Source organism: Grampus griseus (assembly GCF_964374135.1).
Source record: "Grampus griseus genome assembly, chromosome: 7".
Lineage (NCBI taxonomy): Eukaryota > Metazoa > Chordata > Mammalia > Artiodactyla > Delphinidae > Grampus > Grampus griseus.
The window spans coordinates 60,764,647-60,785,180 of NC_139001.1; the positions used below are offsets into that span (position 1 = coordinate 60,764,647).

General features: G+C 37.6%; 2 protein-coding genes across 3 annotated transcripts in view; one reads left to right on the forward strand and one right to left on the reverse strand.

Annotated features, from left to right (window-relative positions):
- DCAF17 (DDB1 and CUL4 associated factor 17) overlaps positions 1 to 12,827 on the reverse strand; it is a 35,171-nt gene extending 22,344 nt beyond the window's left edge. The window contains exons 1-6 of one of the 2 annotated variants that reach the window (XM_082658380.1): positions 12,561 to 12,713; positions 12,019 to 12,122; positions 6,487 to 6,577; positions 2,729 to 2,865; positions 1,885 to 1,963; positions 788 to 877 (exon numbers count right to left, since the gene is read on the reverse strand). In XM_082658380.1, coding sequence (XP_082514506.1) covers positions 788 to 877; positions 1,885 to 1,963; positions 2,729 to 2,865; positions 6,487 to 6,577; positions 12,019 to 12,122; positions 12,561 to 12,686 — 627 coding nt within the window. In that variant the 5' untranslated portion in view covers positions 12,687 to 12,713. Of the gene's footprint in view, positions 1 to 787; positions 878 to 1,884; positions 1,964 to 2,728; positions 2,866 to 6,486; positions 6,578 to 12,018; positions 12,123 to 12,560 lie in introns of both variants that reach the window. The other variant, XM_082658379.1, reaches the window with a different exon arrangement.
- Positions 12,828 to 13,252: 425 nt separating this feature from the next.
- METTL8 (methyltransferase 8, tRNA N3-cytidine) overlaps positions 13,253 to 20,534 on the forward strand; it is a 78,123-nt gene continuing 70,841 nt past the window's right edge. The window contains exon 1 of the mRNA XM_082658377.1: positions 13,253 to 13,422. The gene's annotated coding sequence lies outside the window, so the exon portion shown is untranslated. The remainder of the gene's footprint in view (positions 13,423 to 20,534) is intronic.

The following is a 20,534-nucleotide window of genomic DNA, read 5'->3' on the forward strand; positions in this document are numbered from 1 at the left end:
GAATGAGTTGAAGAACTTACATATTTAATTATAAGACTTGTTTATATACCATAAAACAAGTTTTAGATCTATACTTTGCAATTAAAATGAGGCACTTTGTTGCAGCTTTTTACCTTTATGATCATTTTTAACAAGCTTTGGAACATTCCCAATGAAAAAAATATTTTACTCATTTCATAATTTTATAGAACAGTGGTTTGTTAATGACTGGTACTCAACACTATCCACTTGAGAAGCATAAAAACATGCAGAAAGGGACTTCCTTGGTGGCGCAGTGGTTAAGAATCCTCCTGCCAATGCAGTGGACACAGGTTCGATCCTTGGTCCGGGAAGATCCCACGTGCCGTGAAGCAACTAAGCCCGTGCGCCACAGCTACTGAGCCTATGCTCTAGAGCCCACGTGCCAAAACAACTGAGCCCATGTGCCACAACTACTGAAGCCCACGTGCCTAGGCCCGTGCTCCACAACAAGATAAGCCACCGCAATGAGAAGCCCACACACTGCAATGAAGAGTAGCCCCCAACACAACTAGAGAAAGCCCATGCGCAGCGACGAAGACCCAAAGCAGCCAAGAATAACTAACTAAATAAATAAATAAACATGTAGAAAGATGAAGGGACTATTAGACTCTCGTCCCACATCGAATGTTCTCATGTATTTTGATATGAAATAAACTAAATCAGCAAGCTTTGTACAGTCAAGGGAACATTTCCAATCCAAACACCTAATAAACAAATAATTAAACAAAAAATTAGTATTACAATTAAATCAGAAATGAGTTCCTACCTTTTTGTTGATCTCCAGAATCCCTATGAGTGAAAAAGGTAGCACATGGAACACTGCAAGGTACAGCAAAACAGGTTGTTGAATGCCTGCCTAAAAGGAAAGACTAAAATCATAGGCAGCTCTCAAGAGTATTTTAAAACTGCTGTTTTCCTAGTGGTTACCAGTGGGGAAAGGGAAGTGGGGGAGGGGCAATATAGGGGTAGGGGATTACGAGGTACAAACTATTATGTATAAAACAAACTACAAGGATATATTGTACAACATGGGGAATAAAGCCAATATGTTATAAGAACTATAAATGGAGTATAACCTTTACAAATCATGAACCACTATATTGTACATCTATAACATATATCATACATCAACTATACTTCTATAAAAAGTTTTTTTAATTAAAAAAATAAAAACACTGTTTTCATGAATTAAAAACATTCCTCTATCTATATTGCAAAGTTACTTAAACAGGAAGGGCTGCATGTTCAAAATATGTCTACTAAGCCTTTAGCCCTTCAGATACTACAAACTGCATATACACACAAAAATCTATAGAAGTAAGTATAACAGTAAACGTTTCTTAACAACAAAATATATTTTACAAAAACATACTTTATATACTGTATAACAAAATATATTTATATACTATATAATAGATTATAATATAAATTAATATATTGTATTGTATTATTATACAACATAATTTATATTGTGAATTGGAATTCTAATAATCAAGGGCCTAATCAAAAGACACAGAGTTATCATGGTCATATCATTTAGCATTACAAAACAGTATTACACTAACATGAGAAAATAGAAATAGAAAAAAGTATCAACAATTAAAACTCGAGTGATTTCTCTGCTTGAAGAAGATATCTCCTTTACTCTGAAGAACAAGGTTCAAATTTCTTTCCGTTATGGAATATAAAATAATCTGTGGTATTTCCCCAGAGTGGCTTGAAGGGAATTGCCTAAATTTGTGGTAAACAACTTTTATAGCATGCTTCAGAAATCAAAGATAATTAGTTCTTTCATAACAAATTTTCAGACAAATTCCTCTGGAAACAAATTCTTTATTTTATTGAATGTTTAAAGATGTCTACCTGCTGGGCCAATGCTGAGCCTTTGCTCTGAGCTGACTTGACTGCAATGACTTCTTGAGGAGTGTCCCAGCTCAAGTATCTTTTAAAAGAATAAAAAGAAATTTATTCATTTGGGTCAATTTCCTTATACTTAAAATAAAAATATAATAGATATTTTAAAAGTGAACAGTTTTTCAGTTACTTAAATTATAAAAGCAAAGCAGTTTATTTTAAAAACAAGTAACTAACTAAAAGAATTCCCTTGGATCCTTATACGTATTTATTCCTATTTTTAAATATATATATAATTTTAATCCTTCTAGAGTCTCAGTGAATAAAAATTATATTTGATCTGTCAGTATTCAAAACTTAGAAAACAAAAAACCATTTCTGATTTAAAATGGAAGTTACAAAAAGCATTGAAAATGTTACATTCACATTTTGCATGCACATATTCATTCCAAAAATTTATATCTAATTTATAAAATTGCTAGTTAAAAATTAACAGTTCTTAGATTATATTATGTAGGTAATTTAACTGCAACAGACCAGCCTTCAGAAAAATCTACCATAAAATACATCCTACATATAAAATACTATTCGTAAAAAGTAAATTTTTTTAAGAAAGGGTATCTGCCAACTACTAGAGGTTAGTTACTTATGAGGAATACAAAGATAAATGATAAAGGGTCTCCATCCTCAGATCTTCAAAAGTAGTCATGAGGAGAGAAAAATAGAATAGGTTTTTAAACTGAGATCTATGTATACAATGGAAAACTTAAAAAAAAAAAATCTTGAAATATCCCAGGCCACAAGTCTCAATTTTTCATAATAAAATTTTAAATAACAAAGTCACACTTAATACCTGAATTTGCAATATGAAGCAAGATATATTTTCTCAAGGACTTTTCCTGTAGTTGCTGATACACGAAGTAGCCAGTTATGAGCAGTCAGTGCTATGAGTGAGGATTTATAATCTGATGTATTGGGAAGCATTTCTCCCTTAAAAAAAAATGAGGTATAAAACTGAAACTCCACGGTCATAAACAATCTGCAGTAATCCATATCCAAAGAAAACAGCTAAACACTTAAAGAAGTAGTCAAATAAGTAAATTAAAAAAGAACTATTAATGCACAAATAAAGAATTAAGACAAGGAAAGATTAAAATCGTTTATAATTATTTTCATCATTAATTTATTAAGTGAGTTTGTTCACATGGAGTGCTTCAACAGTACCTGAAATAACTGATTACTTATTAAGTATTAATCATTAAGTATTCAACAAATGTTAGCCAATCATTATCATCATAACAACAGTAATAGGAGTACTACTGATGCTGCTGTGATAACAATAGCAACAATAACAGTTCTTTTTTTTTTTTTTTTTTTTTTTTGCCGTACGCGAGCCTCTCACTGTTGCGGCCTCTCCCATTGCGGAGCACAGGCTCCGGACGCGCAGGCTCAGTGGCCATGGCTCACGGGCCTAGCCGCTCCGCAGCATGTGGGATCTTCCCGGACCAGGGCACGAACCCATGCCCCCCGCATCGGCAGGCGGACTCTCAACCACTGTGCCACCAGGGAAGCCCCAATAACAGTTCTTAAAACCATGTATAATACCATAAGCAATTAAGAGTCATCTGCTAGAATAGATGTTTCTTTATTCCAAGACTTGTTTTCCTTTTGATAAAAGTTAAAATGGCAAAAGAGCAAATTATCCCATTAGTCACTGTGGCTCTACTCTAACCTCAAATGAAAAGCTAAAATCCAGAAATCAAGGCAGCCAAAGAAGAAAAGAATCAGACCTAATTTTAAAGAGAACCTCTGTCTCCAATGGATTACCCCCAACAAAGGGAGAGGACAGCTGCTTGGGCGTACCTGCCACTGAGGAGTTGCCATAAGGTGGAAGACTAAGGCAGAAAGAGAAAGAGAAGCCAAGGGTTCTACTTTGATTTATAGAATAAAAAGGATGTTCTAAGGGGAAAGTTAAGAATAAGGAAGTTGAAATTACTCTTATATTGCTTGGGCTGAAGAGTGAATAGAAAAGAATGTAAGTGTAGTTATTTTATTTATACTCCTAAGGTTTGTCTCCCCTTTCAAATGTCAGGGAAAGAAACAAGGTTTTTTTGTTTGTTTCTTGGGGGGGTGTGTGTGTGTTTAAGCTTATTAGCTACTGAAGTCTTACACTAAAATCACAGGCAATGATGTAAATATTTTTATTCTTTGGTGTCTTACATAAGTATCACCTCATGGAGTTTTTAAAAATGTACCATTTATACCTTGCCTACTTAAAAAAACAAGGATTAAGTAGCATACATAATAGGTTCAAGCTATTTTCCTAAACTAAAAGTTGTATTTCACACATTATCTCAGAGAAGAAGGGTGCTAGTTTAAATGTAGTTTCACATCAGTATGTTAATACAATATGATTTGTAGTTTTTCTTAGTGGAAAATCTTGCTCCACTTCAAATAAGAATGAAATGTTTAAAGAGAATTGAGATTAGGAATTTGGTTACTAGAAACTTTATTTTTGCAGGATTGCTCTAAATTTTTGGTGTTCTGCACTGGTGTCTTCAAAATGTTTCTCAGTTAGGAAATCTGTCATCCTCTTCCCCTCACCAATGAGACTGGATTAAAAGGCTTTAGATGTGGGGACACAATAGTTATTTTTAACTTTCAATAAGGAGTTGGGGAAGAGAACGTAGATTTAAAGCTTCCTGATTTTTAAAAAGGAGACTTCTATGAAAAGCAAGCAACTGTCCAGGGAAAAAGAAAGCAGCAGCTCTGGAAAACTACAATTTTATGTAAAAACAACCGTTTAAAAAAAAAAAGGAATTTTAATAATAAATGCAAAGCATAGTCTCTTAACCTTTAAATATTATTTTTGGTCACATATTCTATTTTTCCTAAAAAACAAACAGCCAGATTCAGAGACCTGATTAGTTTGTTGTAGTACTTTTTTTCTTTCTTCTTTTTTTTTTTTTTGGCCACACTACACATCATGTGGTATCTTAGTTCCCTGACCAGGGGTCGAACCCGTGCCCCCTGCAGTAGAAGCGAGGAGTCTTAACCACTGGACCACCAGGGGAGCCCCTGTTGCAGTACTTTTTTTTTTTTTTAAACATCTTTATTGCAGTATAATTGCTTTACAATGGTGTGTTAGTTGCTGCTGTATAACCAAGTGAATCAGCTATATGTATACATATATCCCCATATCTCCTCCCTCTTGCGTCTCCCTCCCCACCCCTCTAGGTGGACACAAAGCACCGAGTTGATCTCCCTGTGCTATGCAGCTGCTTCCCGCTAGCTATCTGTTTTACATTTGGTAGTGTATATATGTCCATGCCACTCTCTCACTTCGTCCAGCTTACCCTTCCCCCTCCCCGTGTCCTCAAGTCCATTCTCTATGTCTGTGTCTTTATTCCTGTCCTGCCCCTAGGTTCATGAGAACCTTTTTTTTTTTTTTAAGATTCCATATATATGCATTAGCATACGGTATTTGTTTTTCTCTTTCTGATTTACTTCACCCTGTATGACAGTCTCTAGGTCCATCTACCTCACTACAAATAACTCAGTTTCGTTTCTTTTTATGGCTGAGTAATATTCCATTGTATATATGTGTTGCAGCACTTCTTAAGTGTTTCTTAGAACACTGATCCTATGGAAAATTAATATTTAAAAATATATCTCAAAATAGGAAGTTCTATGATCAAAAAAGCTGGGAAAACGGTTTGACAATCACCATGAACAGTAGTATTATTGTAAGTATTAATAGTATTAAAGGCTCTGAGAAGTAATTCTATAAATAAACTTGTTTAACCCTTTAAACAACCTAATTCTCCCAACTCCTCTAGCAATTATAAGATGTTAACATCTTATGAAAACGGTGTTCTGAAAAAATACACACTGGGGCAATGCTGATCTGATGGAATGAGCTTATCTATTATTTTATTATTTTTATTTTTATCTTATTATTTTCCTAAAAAGATTCATAGAGGAAACCCGTAAGAATCCACTTTCAAAGAGTCACATGGGCTTCCCTGGTGGCGCAGTGATTGAGGGTCCGCCTGCCGATGTAAGGGACACGGGTTCGTGCCCCGGTCCGGGAAGATCCCACATGCCGCGGAGCGGCTGGGCCCGTGAGCCATGGCTGCTGAGCCTGCACGTCCGGAGCCTGTGCTCCGCAATGGGAGAGGCCACAACAGTGAGAGGCCCGCGTACCGCAAAAAAAAAAGTCACATAACGTAACTGTTGCCCTAAATAAATATTTTATTGTCTCAATATATTAAGTAGAATAATCTCTTAAACGCTAAGAATAACTATAAACTAGCTTATATTGCTTATAAAACTTTTAATCAGTTCATAACTTTTTCTAGTTTTCAAGATTTACAAATGGTATTAAAAGTTAAAAATATATTCATAGTATTAATATATAATTTTTTAGGACAGGAATTACTTTGTGAGGAAAAATGATAATCAAAAGATATGCTCTCTTCTTGATTCCTTTCAAAGTTTAAGAATCACTATGATGCCTAAGTTTTATTTCTTTATGCAGTATATTAACAATAATCTGTTCTTCTAGGCTAAAAATGCTTTAGAAATAAGTGCTCTAAAAACAAATCTTACCACTGGGCATTCCCATAATAAAGCATCCTCTATTTTTTCTGATTTGGAACATTTTGGCATTTCATAAAGTTTTCTTGGCTCTGATGCAACACTGGGGAAAAAAAAAAGATTATTCTTCTTCATAAATGAGGTAGTGTTTGCTCAGATTTGAGGGTTTTGTTTTTTTTTTAATTCAGAGATTCGGAATACCAAAAATACAACTTGCTACTTTGTTTTCCTCTTCTTGATTAAATGTTAACATTTTTTTTTCTGATCACAAAATTCATAATACACATTCATAGAAAAAAAAATCTAAAATATATAATAAATTAAAATAAATTATAATAGTACAAAACTACCCAATATTAACATTTTGGCTCAGTATTAATATCTTGGTTCATTTCCCTCTAGCTTTTCTTTATATACACATACCCACCTGCTGATCACTTTCCAAAATTGGAGCATACTGAATTCTTTCTTTATCCTTTAACATTTAATATGAATATCTCTGTTGAATTCCACATTCATAAACTGTTATTCCAACATCATAAAATGAAAATTAATTAGATAAAGAGTTCCTTTATTTGCGATGCAAATTAGTATATAATAAAGGAAATACCCTTTAAGGCTTTTTTTTTACTCCCAAGTTGTGTTTCAGAAAGGTTGAATAAGCTTATACTTCTGCCAATATTGAACACTATATTTTTGATATGAAAAATAGTCTCTTACCTTTAATATATACTTCCCTGATTACTACTAAGAGGTGTACATAGATGTTTTCATTTTTTTTAAACTCATGAACTTTAAAATTAAACTACTATTTAGAAACAATTTTTAGGGTGACAATTTTATTCAACTTTGATGTACTCTCACTGACTCAAAGGTTTAAACCAAACAGAATTTCACAGGAATGAAAGCAACCTCATATATGATTCTAACCTATGGGTAAAACACCCCTGAATGGAATATTAAAGAACTCCAATGGTATTTACCACTGGATCACCAATCAATGCCACTTACCCTGATTTTTTAAAAATTTTCAATTAAAGCAGCTAACTCTAAATTGGAAAAGTTACAATACGGGCATTAAATGATACCAAAGAATTACTGTTAATTTTGCTGGGCATGATAATGACATTATGATGATATAAGAAGATGTCCAGATTTCCACTTCTAGCATGAGAGTATGAGGAGCTCTATGGACATGCTCCCCAGTAAAATGGTGAGAATTATAAAAGGACAACTAATTAAAGTCTCTGGAAGTGGTCCTAGAGGCATATAACAAATGAAAAAACATTTACTCAAAAAAATCTACTAGAACTCAGTAAGAACAGTAAGAGTCTATGGTGTTTGAAATAATATGTGCTCCCTCTCCACCATTCTTAGCTCAGCAAGATGAAAACTCTACTCCAGACTGGTACAGCCAAGAGCACAGGGCTCCCTCAACCCCCGGCTCCTAGAGGGTTACCTTCCCTCGAAGGGTAGAATGACAGCATTTTCCATCCAGCCTCCACCTCCTCGTTGCTGGGCCTGGGTCCTAGGTTAGTGCGGTCAAGAGGTGGGACTCCCTTCTGCCTAGCCCCTACTCATGGGACGGAGGCTCTACCTTGGCCCTGCCATGCCTAAGAATACTGGAGTTCTGATTACCCTTGTCCCACCTCATAAAGCAGTGGTTCCACATTGAGAGTGGCAAGAAAATCCGAGGCTAATGTCTGCCCCAACCCCATGTGCTCAGCTAGAGTAAGGGAGTCATTCAGAGGCAAAAGTGCCACTGACCCTCTCCCCCCACCAGCTTGAGAGCCTTGGCTTGAAGATTTTGCCTGGCGGAGAAGCAGGACATAAAGCAGATAGCTCCAAGTCTCTTCCCAGAGAAACTGACTTCATTTGTAACAGAGTGAGAAGTTCTAGCCTAAGAGCACTCTCACAACCAGTGGAGGCTGTGATGAAAGGCAAATGAGTAGAGATCTGTAGATTCACTGGCCATATAGGCTAAACTGTAGGCTGGTTAATTTGCTGGAGAGAACCAGAAAAAGATTGCTGGGAGGAGCCCTCCAGGGTCAGAACAAATCTCAAACACTACCTAAAAAACCATTGTCTCTAACTTCTGGTTTCTGGTCCATCAGTCATGTCCTCACAACAAGAAAATAGCTAAGCAAACCGAAAATCAACAACTCTTATTAGTTACATCAGATAATTGAGGTCAGAGGGCAAATTGCTGCCCCCAAAACTGGAGAGAGAGGTGGATACAAAGAATCACAGCTTACTAGAAGCAAAAACCCAGGAGCAAGCCGCTGGAGTCAGTACTGGGGAGACAAAAACAAGAACACCAGAGAAAATTTTAGGCTCTGACACCTACAGCGACAGCAAACAACAAACACAGCCTAACTCCTAGCCAGATAAATATTAATCTCACTCTAAAGACCTATTTACTACAATTCCTTTTACCCAATACATCATGTACAACTTTCAACAAAAAATTGCAAGGCATGCTAAAACGCAAAATACTAAGTTTAAAGAGACAAAGCAAGTGTGAGGACCAGACAAGTTATGGTGGAGGTTTCGGAATTATCAGATTGGGAACTTGAAATAAATATGATTAATATGCTAAGGACTCTAATGGAAAAAGTGGAGACATGGAGGAACAGATGGGTAATTAATCACAGAGAAAAAAATCCTAAGAAAAATCAAAAGGAAATGCTAGAAATCAAAAACACCATAATACAAATGAAGAATGTCTTTGATGGGCTTATCAGGAGACTGGACACAGTTGAGGAAAGAATCAGTGACCTTGAACATACGTCAACAGAAACTTCCCAAACTAGAAAGAAAAAAGAATGAAAAAAGCAGAACAGAACATCTAAGAACTGTGGGAAATTGGAAAATGTGTAATGTACACAAAATGGGAATACCAGAAGGAGAAGAAAGAGAACAAAACAGAAGAAATACTGAAATAATAATGGCTGAAAATTTTCCAAAATTAATGACAGACACCAAACCACATACATAGGAAGCTTACAGAACACCAAGCATGATAAGTACCAAAAAATCTATACCTAGGCATACCATATTCCAACTGTAGAAAATCAAAAACAAAGAGAACATCTTGAAAGACAGTAGAGGGAAAAAAATCACCTTACCTACAGATGAACAGGTTAAGAATTACACTGGACTTCTCTTCAGAAACCATGCAAGCAAGTAGAAAGTGGAGTGAAATATTTAAAGTGATGAAACAAAACAAACTCCCACCAACCTAGAATTCTGTATCCTGAGAGGTTATCCTTCAAAAGTTGAGGAGAAATAAGACTTTTTCAGACAAACAAAAATTGAGGGAATGTGTTGTCAGTGAACCTGCCTTATAAGAAAGTTCTGCCTTAAGAACTCAAAGAAGTTCTTCAGAGAGAAGAAAAATGATATAGGTCAGAAACTCAGATTTACATAAAGAAAAGAAGAATGTTAAAGAAGGAATAAATAAAGATAAAATAAAATCCATTGTTTTTCTTATACTTAATTGATTTAACTGATAAAAATGTGTTTATAATAATGTATTCAGCAACAAGGTATTCAATGATTATAGCTTATGGATAAGTAAAATGTATGACAGCAATATTATAAAAGACAGGAGGGAGGAATTAGAAACACTCTGTTATAAGGTAGCTGCACTACTCATGAAGAGAGTAGGAGAAAGTGACTTGAAAGTGACTTAGATTAGTTGTAAATGTATACTGCAAGTTCCAAGGCAACCACTAAAAAGTTTAAAGAAGAAATATAATTGATATGTTAAAGTGGAGAGAAAATGTAATCATACAGGATGCTCAGTTAAAACCAGAGAAGGCAGAAAAAGAATAAAAGACAAAGAAACAAAGAAAGCTGGAGTAGCCATATTAATTTCAGACACAGCAGACTTTGACAAGGAAGATTATCAGGGATAAAGAGTGGCATTAATGTGTATGCATCTAACAACAGAATGTCAAAATATGTGAGACGAAAACTTACAGAACACAAGGAGAAATAGACAAATCCACTAATATAGTTAGAGACTTCAAAATAACCTCTCAGTAACTGACAGATCCAACAAGCAGAGTCCATAAAGATATAGTTGAACTGAACAGTACCATCAATCAGCTGGGTCCAACTGACATCTTTAGAGTACTTCATCCAACAACAAGGGAATACACATTCTTCTCAAGCCCACGTGAAACATTCACCAAGATAGACCACACTCTGGGCCATAAAGTACACTTCAACAAATTAAAACAACTAGAAATAATACAAAATATGCTCTCAGAACACAGTGGAATTAGATTAGAGATCAATAACAGAAAGATAGCTGGAAAATCTCAAAATATTTGGAGATTAAATGACACATTTATAATTAACACAAGGATCAAAGAAGCTCTCAAATTTTAAAATGAATATACAGTGTATCAACATTTGTGGGATGCAGCAAAAACAGTCCTTAGAGGGAAATGTATGGCATTAAATATATATATTAGAAAAGGAGAGGTGTTTTTGGGTTGGTGAACACATGGAGATTCAGGAAGAGTGGCAGGCTCAGAGAGCATAGAAGCTCTGCGCTCCTTCCCATATACACTGCCCTATGCATCTCTTCCATCTGGCTGTTCCTGAGTTATAAACTTTTATAATAAACTGGTAATCTACTAAGAAGCCAGTCACACACAAAAACCCATATTATGTGATTCAATTTTTTGAAATGTCCAAAACAGATGAATCTATAGAGACAGAAAGTAGACTAGCAGGTGCATAGGGCTGAGGGTGATGAAGGTATCCTGGTGATAGCTAAAGGGTACAGTGTTTCTTTTTGAGGTAATGAAAATGTTCTAAAATTAACTGTAGTGATGTCTATATGAACCATCAGTGGTTCATCAAATTCATTTTCATTGAATTTCAAGGAAGTAAAAATCATTGCATCGTACACTTTAAAATGGTGAATTCTTTCTTAAAAAAGAAAAAGAAAATAGCCATATTTTTTTAGAGAAGCAAACTTAAGTATGGCATGATGTTTGGAATATGCTTTAAAATATTTAGCAAAGGAATAAAGGAAAAGGGGGTGGGAAAAGATAAGCAAATGGCAAAATCTTGATCCTTTTTGAATCTAGGTAATGAATATATGGGGTTCACTATGCTATTCTCTACTTGAGCAAGTTTGAAAATTTCCTTCTAAAACAAAGGCAAGTAGTTTCAAAACAAAACACAGAAAGTCTTCTCTAAAACATCATCTAATTAGTAGGTACCTGGATCTCTTGACTCTGGTATCTTTTAAGCAGAATAAAATACTACATTGTACTCAGCAAACTGTCATTTTGCCTGCAATATAAATTTGCTTTAAGTTGGTGTTTACAAGGATAAAACCTCAAACTTTAGATTTAACAAGATTTTAAAATTACATGCATTTTACCCCCTACCCTTATTTTGGACCGATTTCTCCATTCTCCTATTTCACTAAGCACTAATGTAGGCATGTGTTTCTATAAAAATTAGAGTTAAGATCAACAGTCAAATGAATTACAGCAAAAACTTTCACCAAAAAGATACCTGCTGACACATAACCGATAGTTGTCAAAATATATTCTTCCTCTCTCATAGGCTATAGGTGACTTAGAATGAGTTGTCCAAACATTCTTAAACTTAGTACTTTCCTGAAAGACACAAGGAATTTCGATTTAGCAAATAACTCCTAAGTTTCTACTGTGCACCAATTTTAAGTTGGATAGTTACATTTACAGTTTTCAAAGTAATTTCATTTACGTTCTTAAAAAAACATTATGTTCAATTCTTCCTCACTCTGCCTTCACGTTTTGGCTTAAGTGGGGTGACCAATTTTTAGGGAAAAAAACTGTCTGCAATAAGACATAAGAAAGTTAAAAGTAAAAGCATGTGCCGGTTCTACTAAAGGCTATTTACTAATCCTCCAGGTTCAAGGCCTGGATCACCCTGCCCATCAAGGGTGATCTTAAAACGGGGCTGTATTGCGTGAAAACTGCACCCCTGCCGGAAGCTTGACTCCCACCCCTAGCCCCACCCTCCGCCAATCGCCCCGCTGCCCTTGGTTCGGCTCCCGGCCGGCGGGCGGTCACCTGGCACACCAGCGCCCGCAGGATACCCAGGTTCGTCCTCTGCACCACGCCCGCGTCCCGACAGAAGAAGCCCAGCGCCCGGCGACTCAGCCTGCGGCACACGTTGGGCTTCTGGCTTGGGCCCATGGAGGTGCGGGCCGGTGGCGGAGTTGGCAGGGCCCAAGAGGGGTGCGCCCCTCACTCCGACGCCGGGCAGCAGCCGCTACCTCCGAACCTCCAGGCCCCAACTCCCCGAGGGGCCCAGGAAAAGCTGACACCCGGAGCCGGGCCGGGGGCGCACGGCAGTGACGCGAGGTGAGGCAGAGCCGGCGCCGCCCGAGACCGGGCAATTGGGAAGGAAAAGAAACTCCCTTCCTGGCTGGCCCCTCAAACGCTCTCCGGTTCCGGACCCGGCGGCCGGCACTGCGACGACCGTAACGCGCGGTCCGCCGGAGCCGTTCCCTCACTGGGAAATGTAGTTCCCAGTGCCCTCGGAGGCATCTTGACTTCTGTCCAGAACTACAACCCCCACAAGGCAGCGGGGAGCGAGCGCTTGCCCCGGCCCCGCCTCCAACCGGCCGCGGCCCCGCCCGGCCTTGCCTCCTCTGGCCCCGGCGGAGGCTGCGCCGTAGGGCTGGCGCGCCTTTCCGGCTCAGCACGCGGCGCCAAGGGAGAACCCTGGGGGCGCTGTGCTGCAGCCTCTTGGTCCCCGTTACCTGTTCAAGCCCTGCGTTCAGGGGTGCGTCCCTTGCCGCCCCGGTACCCTTACGTCTCTCAGCCCCCGACTTTTGCTCTGAGAGGCCCTGACCGGGCGCCGAGAGGGTGGCGGTGTCGTGTGCTACCGCCCCTCTCCCCCGAAGGCAGCGTCCAGTGCTAAAGAAAGGTACGCCCTCGGCTTTCCCTTCAGTCACGCGTTGGACATTGTGGATGAGGTGTACGGTTAAACCTTTTGGGTCCGTAAACACTATGCTTTTGTTATTATGAGTTAGTGGTGAAGGTGCTGGCGTTCCCACCAAACTAGAGTTGAATTATTTTCCCGGAGGCCCGCCCTTTTGTGGTCCGCAGAGACGCAGGCTGGTTTTGCGATAATTGCTGCATTGTCCTTACTCGCCTTTTTTTCCCCTCCTTATCGGGAATGAAATATGAAATATTTACATTGTTATTGAACTGCCTAGGGTACTCCACGTTGATTCCTCTAAGTAAAAGATAACTTTGTGACTAGCCCTGCCTGTAGGGTCAAGGTTCCTGTCATATCCTCAAGGGCTGGGTCATTGAGGATATGACATTCCTACCACACTAAGGTTTCAGTAATCATGCACCAGACGAGGGCCCTTGCTTTGCTTTTAAGTGCCTTGAGGGTGGTGTCTTTGCATCTCCCACGTGGCCTCTTGTTCAGACGTGGGCTAGGGAGTGATTGCATTTGACTGACAGAGCAAAAAGTACAATACTGGGTGAGTGCATTGGTTTTAAGTGTTTAGGAAAAATTTGTCATATCTCTTTTTAACTCTGCTGAATTTCCTTTAGGGCCTGGGCTTTTGCTGATTTTTTCATGACTTATTTACAGCATACTGTGGAGTGCTTTGTATATTTTTAGAGAGCGCTATAATAGTTAATTTGGTAATTCATGAATGCAGCTGTCACTGAGAAAACGAACCCAGAAAAGATAACTGGGTTTTCTTTGGCGAAAATGAAATTCAAATCATTGCTGAATTGAATTGATCACCTCTTTTTTTCTCCTTCCCCTTCACCCCAACTTGTTTGTCTTCCCGTGGTCTGTATCTCACCACCAAGTCACCCAAGGGACAGTCATCCTAGATGCCCTCTTTTCTGTCACCCTCAACCAAGTGCTTTTGATTCTGTTATCCATCTCCTCTTCATATCCCCCCCGGAGTAATTTAGGGCCTCACCATTTTATCACATTATTATGTTAAGTAGCCTCCTTTCTGCCTTACTTAAATACTTTCAATTCCAATCCTCCTCACTGCTGCCAGAGTGATTTTTCTAAAGCACAAATCTGTCATTTCCCTATTTAATCTTTCAGTGGCTCCCCGTCACCCAGAGCAGAATTTCTCAAACCTAAGTAGATACCTAGGATTCTCTATGGTGAGCTTAAAATATGTTCGGTATAAATGGTTGTACATTAAATGAAGCAAAACTATAAAACAAATAAATTCTGATGAATGCTTATTTATTGTTAACAATGAGACTGTTTTTGCTGGACCTATCATGCTCTAAAAAGTAAACCTTCACTGTCCTCCAGGGCATAAATTCCTTACAGAAAGGCCTGTCCGCATTGTCCTTGTGTTGACTCAGTGACTTCACCTCTTTTCTTTATTTAAACCAGTGTAAAAATCTTCCTTTGTTCATTGTGTCATGATTTCATTTGACCTTCACTTGACAAATATCATTTACGTAAAAGTCTCCGTGTCTCTCATTAAACCTGTGCCAATGATAAACCACTTGTTTGCCAGTGCAGTCCTAAACACAAACGTGTGAACTGAAATCTTGTGACAGTACTGTAATCAATTAAAAGGTAGTCATCCAGGTGATCCAGAGTATCCTTTTGTTCAAAAAATTTTCTTTATTTAGATTTTTAACAAATTAAAAATAAAACGTTTCTCTAGAGAAATCTCATAACCTCGAGGCTACATAATACGAATTTCTGGAGGTCAGTATAGGTGCCTTATAGGACAAAATCTGAATGCCTTAGTATAGTATACAGGGCACTTTACTATCTGCATCTTGCCCACATTTTCAGCTTCACCTTTGCCCGTCCTTCACATTTGCTGCTTTTTTTTTTTTTAGAGTCTGTACTTCTTAAAAAAAATTTATTAACTTATTTATTATTTTTGGCTGCATTGGGTCTTCATTGCTGCCTGCGGGATTTCTCTAGTTGCGGTGAGCGGGGACTTCTCTTCGTTGTGGTGCGTGGACTTCTCATTGTGATGTCTTCTCTTGTTGTGGAGCACGGGCTCTAGGTGTGTGGGCTTCATTAGTTGCAGCATGCAGGCTCAGTAGTTGTAGCGCACGGGCTTATTGCTCTGTGGCATGTGGGATCTTCCCGGACCAGGGCTCCAACCCGTGTCCCCTGCAATGGCAGATGGATTCTTAACCACTGCGCCACCAGGGAAGCCCCACATTTGTTCTTGTGCTTCTGACATGTTGCCTACTTGCTCAAGCCAGGGTGCCTTTACATTTAAAATTTTCTTTGTCTGGAGCACACTTCCTTTCCTCTTATCTGTTTATCTCAAGACTCATCCCAGGTATCACAGCTCCACTCACACACTTTTCCCGACCCCTCCATCTTCTAACATGTTAGAAGAGACAAGGCAAGTTATAGCCTTGCCTCTTCTATCACGTTACTCTGCATACACTGGTTGTGGCACTATATTAGAATTGTTGTTTGCCTGTCTTCCCAACGTTTGTGTTTAGAGAGGTCCATTCATTCATTCAACATACATATGCAGTAACCACATTTTAGGCAGTGTGCTAAGGATGCATATGTATGTTGAATGAATGGGCTATTCTAAAAACAATGTTGTACAGATTCTGTTGTCAGCAACTAAGTACTTTTAACATAGAATCAGATTTAGTCTTTATTCTTTAAATAAGTAGGAAACCACAATATTCATAAAAAGAAATAACTTTTTAAAAACTTTAATCCCTTGTTATAAAGCAGAAACTAACCATTGTAAAGCAATTATACTCCAATAAAGATGTTAAAAAATAAAATAAAAAATAAACCTATGGGAATCAATCAATCAATAAATAAAGATTCTTTTATTCACAAACAAACAACAAAAACTTTAATCCCTAACAGTTCTACCTATAAAGTAGATATTTTCTTGTTGAAGGTAAAATGTCATGAATCGATATCCCTAGGTTAAGATTTGGAAATGACTTCTCTTAATTTGGGGCATAAAACAAACATTAGTTCTTTTTTTTTTTTTTCATTCTGTGTCTGTGTGATGTTTAGAGAATACTTAACCATCCTTGCCATGATACTTTAAAGACAGAAAAGAGGACATGTGAGTTCAGAAGTTAATAAAATGCTTTTTGTTCACATACGTCATTTAAAGAGGCATAACAGAATAAATGTATAAAACACTCTGGTTATTAAACCTGAACATTTGTTCAGAGACAAAGAAATTTGAACCAAGGCCACAAGAGGTCATTCATTCAACATGTAATTATTTTCATCTACAATGTTCTGGCAGCTATTTCGGCATAGGGTATAACAATGAACAGGGAACAAGGTCCTCACGTGTTGGGAGAGATAGACAATACATAGATTTTAAAAATAAGATTTTCAGGTAGTGATAAAGTGCTGGGAAGAAGAGAAAACAGAGTGATGTGCTCGACAGTGAGTGGTTGAGAGCCCTACTGTACCCAGATGGTCAGGAAAGGCCTCTCTGAAGAGTGGAGTTTGAACTGAGCCCTGAATGATGAGGATGAGCCAATCTGCATGAACTAAGATTAGAGTAGTCTAGGCAGAGGGATGCTCCAATTCAGGGTCCCTAAGGCAATCACAACGTTGGATTATTCTAAAATTATGAGAAGGCTAGTGTGATTCTTTAGTGTGCATGAGGGAAGTGAACTTGCCAAGGTAGGCTGGGACCAAGTCACATCGGGTATAAGGAATTTTGGATTTTATTCTGTTGTGATGGGAAGCCATAGGACACTTTGAAGAAGGAGTGTAATGTGATCTAATTTGTTATAATAAGGTCATTGTGGCTATAGTGTACTGCAGTGGCACAAGAATGGAAACGAGGAGATGGTGGCTGTTGCATTGGTCCAGATAAGAGATGATAGATGGGGGCTTCCCTAGTGACGCAGTGGTTGAGAGTCCGCCTGCCAATGCAGGGGACGCGGATTTGTGCCCCGGTCCGTTAGGATCCCACATGCCGCGGAGCGTCTGGGCCCGTGAGCCATGGCCGCTGAGCCTGCGCGTCTGGAGCCTGTGCTCCGCAACGGGAGAGGCCACAACAGTAAGAGGCCCGCGTACCGCAAAAAAAAAAAAAAAAAAAAAGAGAGAGATGATAGATGGACTAGAGTGGTGGCAGGAGAGATGGAAAGAAGGGAACAGATTCAGGATATATTTATTTTGAAAGTAGAACTGACAGGACTTCTGATGTAGTAGATATTAAAGATGAAGGAAAGGGTCAAGTGAAATCATGATAAAGCAGAACCACAAATCAACATCCCCAAATTCCCCAGAACAAATGGAAAGCTGGGAAATACTCACGATGTGCTGTCAATGAAAGATGCCAAGATTTCATTAAATGTACACATTAGCATTATAGACATTAATGCTGGAGAATGTTAGGATTTGTTCTATGGCTGGGGCATGTGGGAAGAGAGGAATAAAATCAGGTCCCAGAAGTAGGCAGAGGTCAGAGCATGTGAGTCCATGGCAATGTGATGGGAAAAATCTCTGGAGTGATATTACATTCCCTTAAAGAGATAGTTAGGTACAGCATCAGGACAAGAGTGAAGTAGAGAGACCAGTTAGCAGGTAATTGTAGTAGTTCAGGTGAGAGTGAGTCACTTTTGGAAATTTATTTTGAAATTATTGAGGCTTTTAACCATAAATTTGGTTCTTTTATTTTTTCTCTGTATATTTTGATGATATATATCTGAACATGTAGTAGATTCATTCATATACAAAGTCCAGAAAGATTTAGGTTTAAAGGATTGATAGTAAAGTTTACAAACTATTCCTCTTATTTAAAAAAATATTTTATTTATTCAAAAGAATATGTATAGGTAACATAGCATAATATGTAAATAATAATTATAAAATGAATACCCAGATAGCTATCATCAACTTTAAAAAAACAGAACATTACCTAAAACTTTGACATCTCCTATGTGTCCATCGTTGTTCCTGGATCCCTCTTTCTTCTTTATATAAATAAAACATTAAGTTTTGAATGTTTTTGAACATCATATAAATTGAATCATACTGCATATATGTACTCGTCTACAAGTTGTCTATTTTTGCTTCAGCATTACACTTGACAGAGTACCTGTAGTTCATTTCATTTATTTTTACCAATATATAGTATTTCATTGTGTGAATTTACTACAATTTATTTATCCATTTTCTACTGGCTGGGCTTTTGTTTCTTTTGGGCTTTTTATTCCTAGAAAAGTGCTTCTATAGACCTTAAACCTGTGTTTTGGTACACACATTAAAAAAGGTGTTCTTTTTCTATTGCTGTGTAACAAATTACCCCAAACTAAGCACCTTAAACTAACACCCATTTATTGTCTCTCTTTTTTTTGTACACCGATGACTACTTGTCCCAGAGCCATTTATTGGAGGGGCCCTCATTTCTCCACAGATCTGTAGTGCTAACTCTGTTATATATTGAGTTTACATTCATAGTGTATTTCTAGGCTCTGTTTTCTGGTCTCTTCTATTTTTCTCTCCCTGGGTTAATGAATACCTGACCACTTTTATAATAAGCCTTTCCAGCTGGTACAGCAAGTCCTCTACCTTATTCCTTTTCTTCAGGAGGATCTTATTTCTTTTTTGCAATTGCACTTTCATATACATTTTTAAATCTGCTTAAGTTCTACAAAAACCTTACTGGAATTTTGATTGGGATGACATTAAATGTACCTATCAATTTGAAGAGAACTGACATCTTTACCATATCAAATTATCCTATCTCTGAAGACAGTATGTCTCTCCATTTATTTAGATCTTTTTAGTGTCTTTTAATGAAATTTTATAATCTTTTTATTAATGGATTGCATATTTTGCAACTTTCTAAGTACATTATATTTTTGGTCAGTGTTGTACATGGTATATGTATTTTTTTAATTAATTTTTTTGTGAGGGCTGCATTGGGTCTTCGTTGTGTGAATGGTATATTTTCAAATTAGGTCTTCTCACTATATTTTTGCTAGTATGCAAACATGCAGTTGTCTTTTTGTATATTGATCTTATGTTTAGCAACATTGTTTTTGTATATTGATCTTTTGTTTGCCAACATTTATCTTTAATAGCAATAATTGTCATTTGTAAGGTTTGGGGGATTTTTCTACATGGATAATCATGTCCTCTGGAAACTGTGACAGTTTTGTTACTTCCCTCTCAATTCTTTTACTTTTTTTCCTCTTTCTTTTCTTACTATGTTGGCCAGGATCAGTGCAGTGTTGAATAGAACCAGTGATAATGGACATCCTTGTCTTATTCATGTTTATAAATGGAATACTTCTAATATTTCACCATTAAGGATGACATTGTAGGTTTTTGGTAGCTACCTTTTATCAGGTTAATGAACTTCTCATCCATTCCATATTTGCTAAAAGTCTTGTTCATTTTATTTTTAGTCATGAATGGGTGTTGAATTTTATCAAAGACTTTGTCTGTAACTGCTGAGGTGATAATATAATTTTTTTCCTATAATCTGATAATGTGGTAATTACATAAATATATTTTCTAATGTTAAACCAAACTTGAGTTTAGATAAGTTTTGGTGATATGTTTTGTTTTTTAAACACTGTGGAATTTGGGCAACTGCTGGCTTCATTGCTCTCTCAGCTCTTTGGATCTTTGCTAGCTTTTGGTCTCTGAGGGTTTCTCTTTCTTTCTTGCTGGCTCACTGATGTATTGATATTTAACAAGATATATTTTTTAATGTATTTGTCCAGGCTTTTGGGAATATTTTATAGCAGAAAGGTTTTGGGGGTATCAGGCTCACCAAATTACCAGAACAAGAATTCTACTTTCTCATATTTTTAGTGTAAAAGCTTCCATTAATGTAAGATACGATCACTTAGCACCATTTCTGTCTTCTCTTCTTCTTGTCTGTGTGCACAACCATGCCTCTCCCTGCTGAAATCAAGGAAGTGGAGTTGTATGGTAGAAAGAGCATCACATCAGGAGTCACAAGGCACAAGTTGTAGCAGCATCACATAGTGAAATTTTGACTAAGCCATTTACTCTGTTTCCTTCAATCATCTGCTAAGTGGAAACGGGAT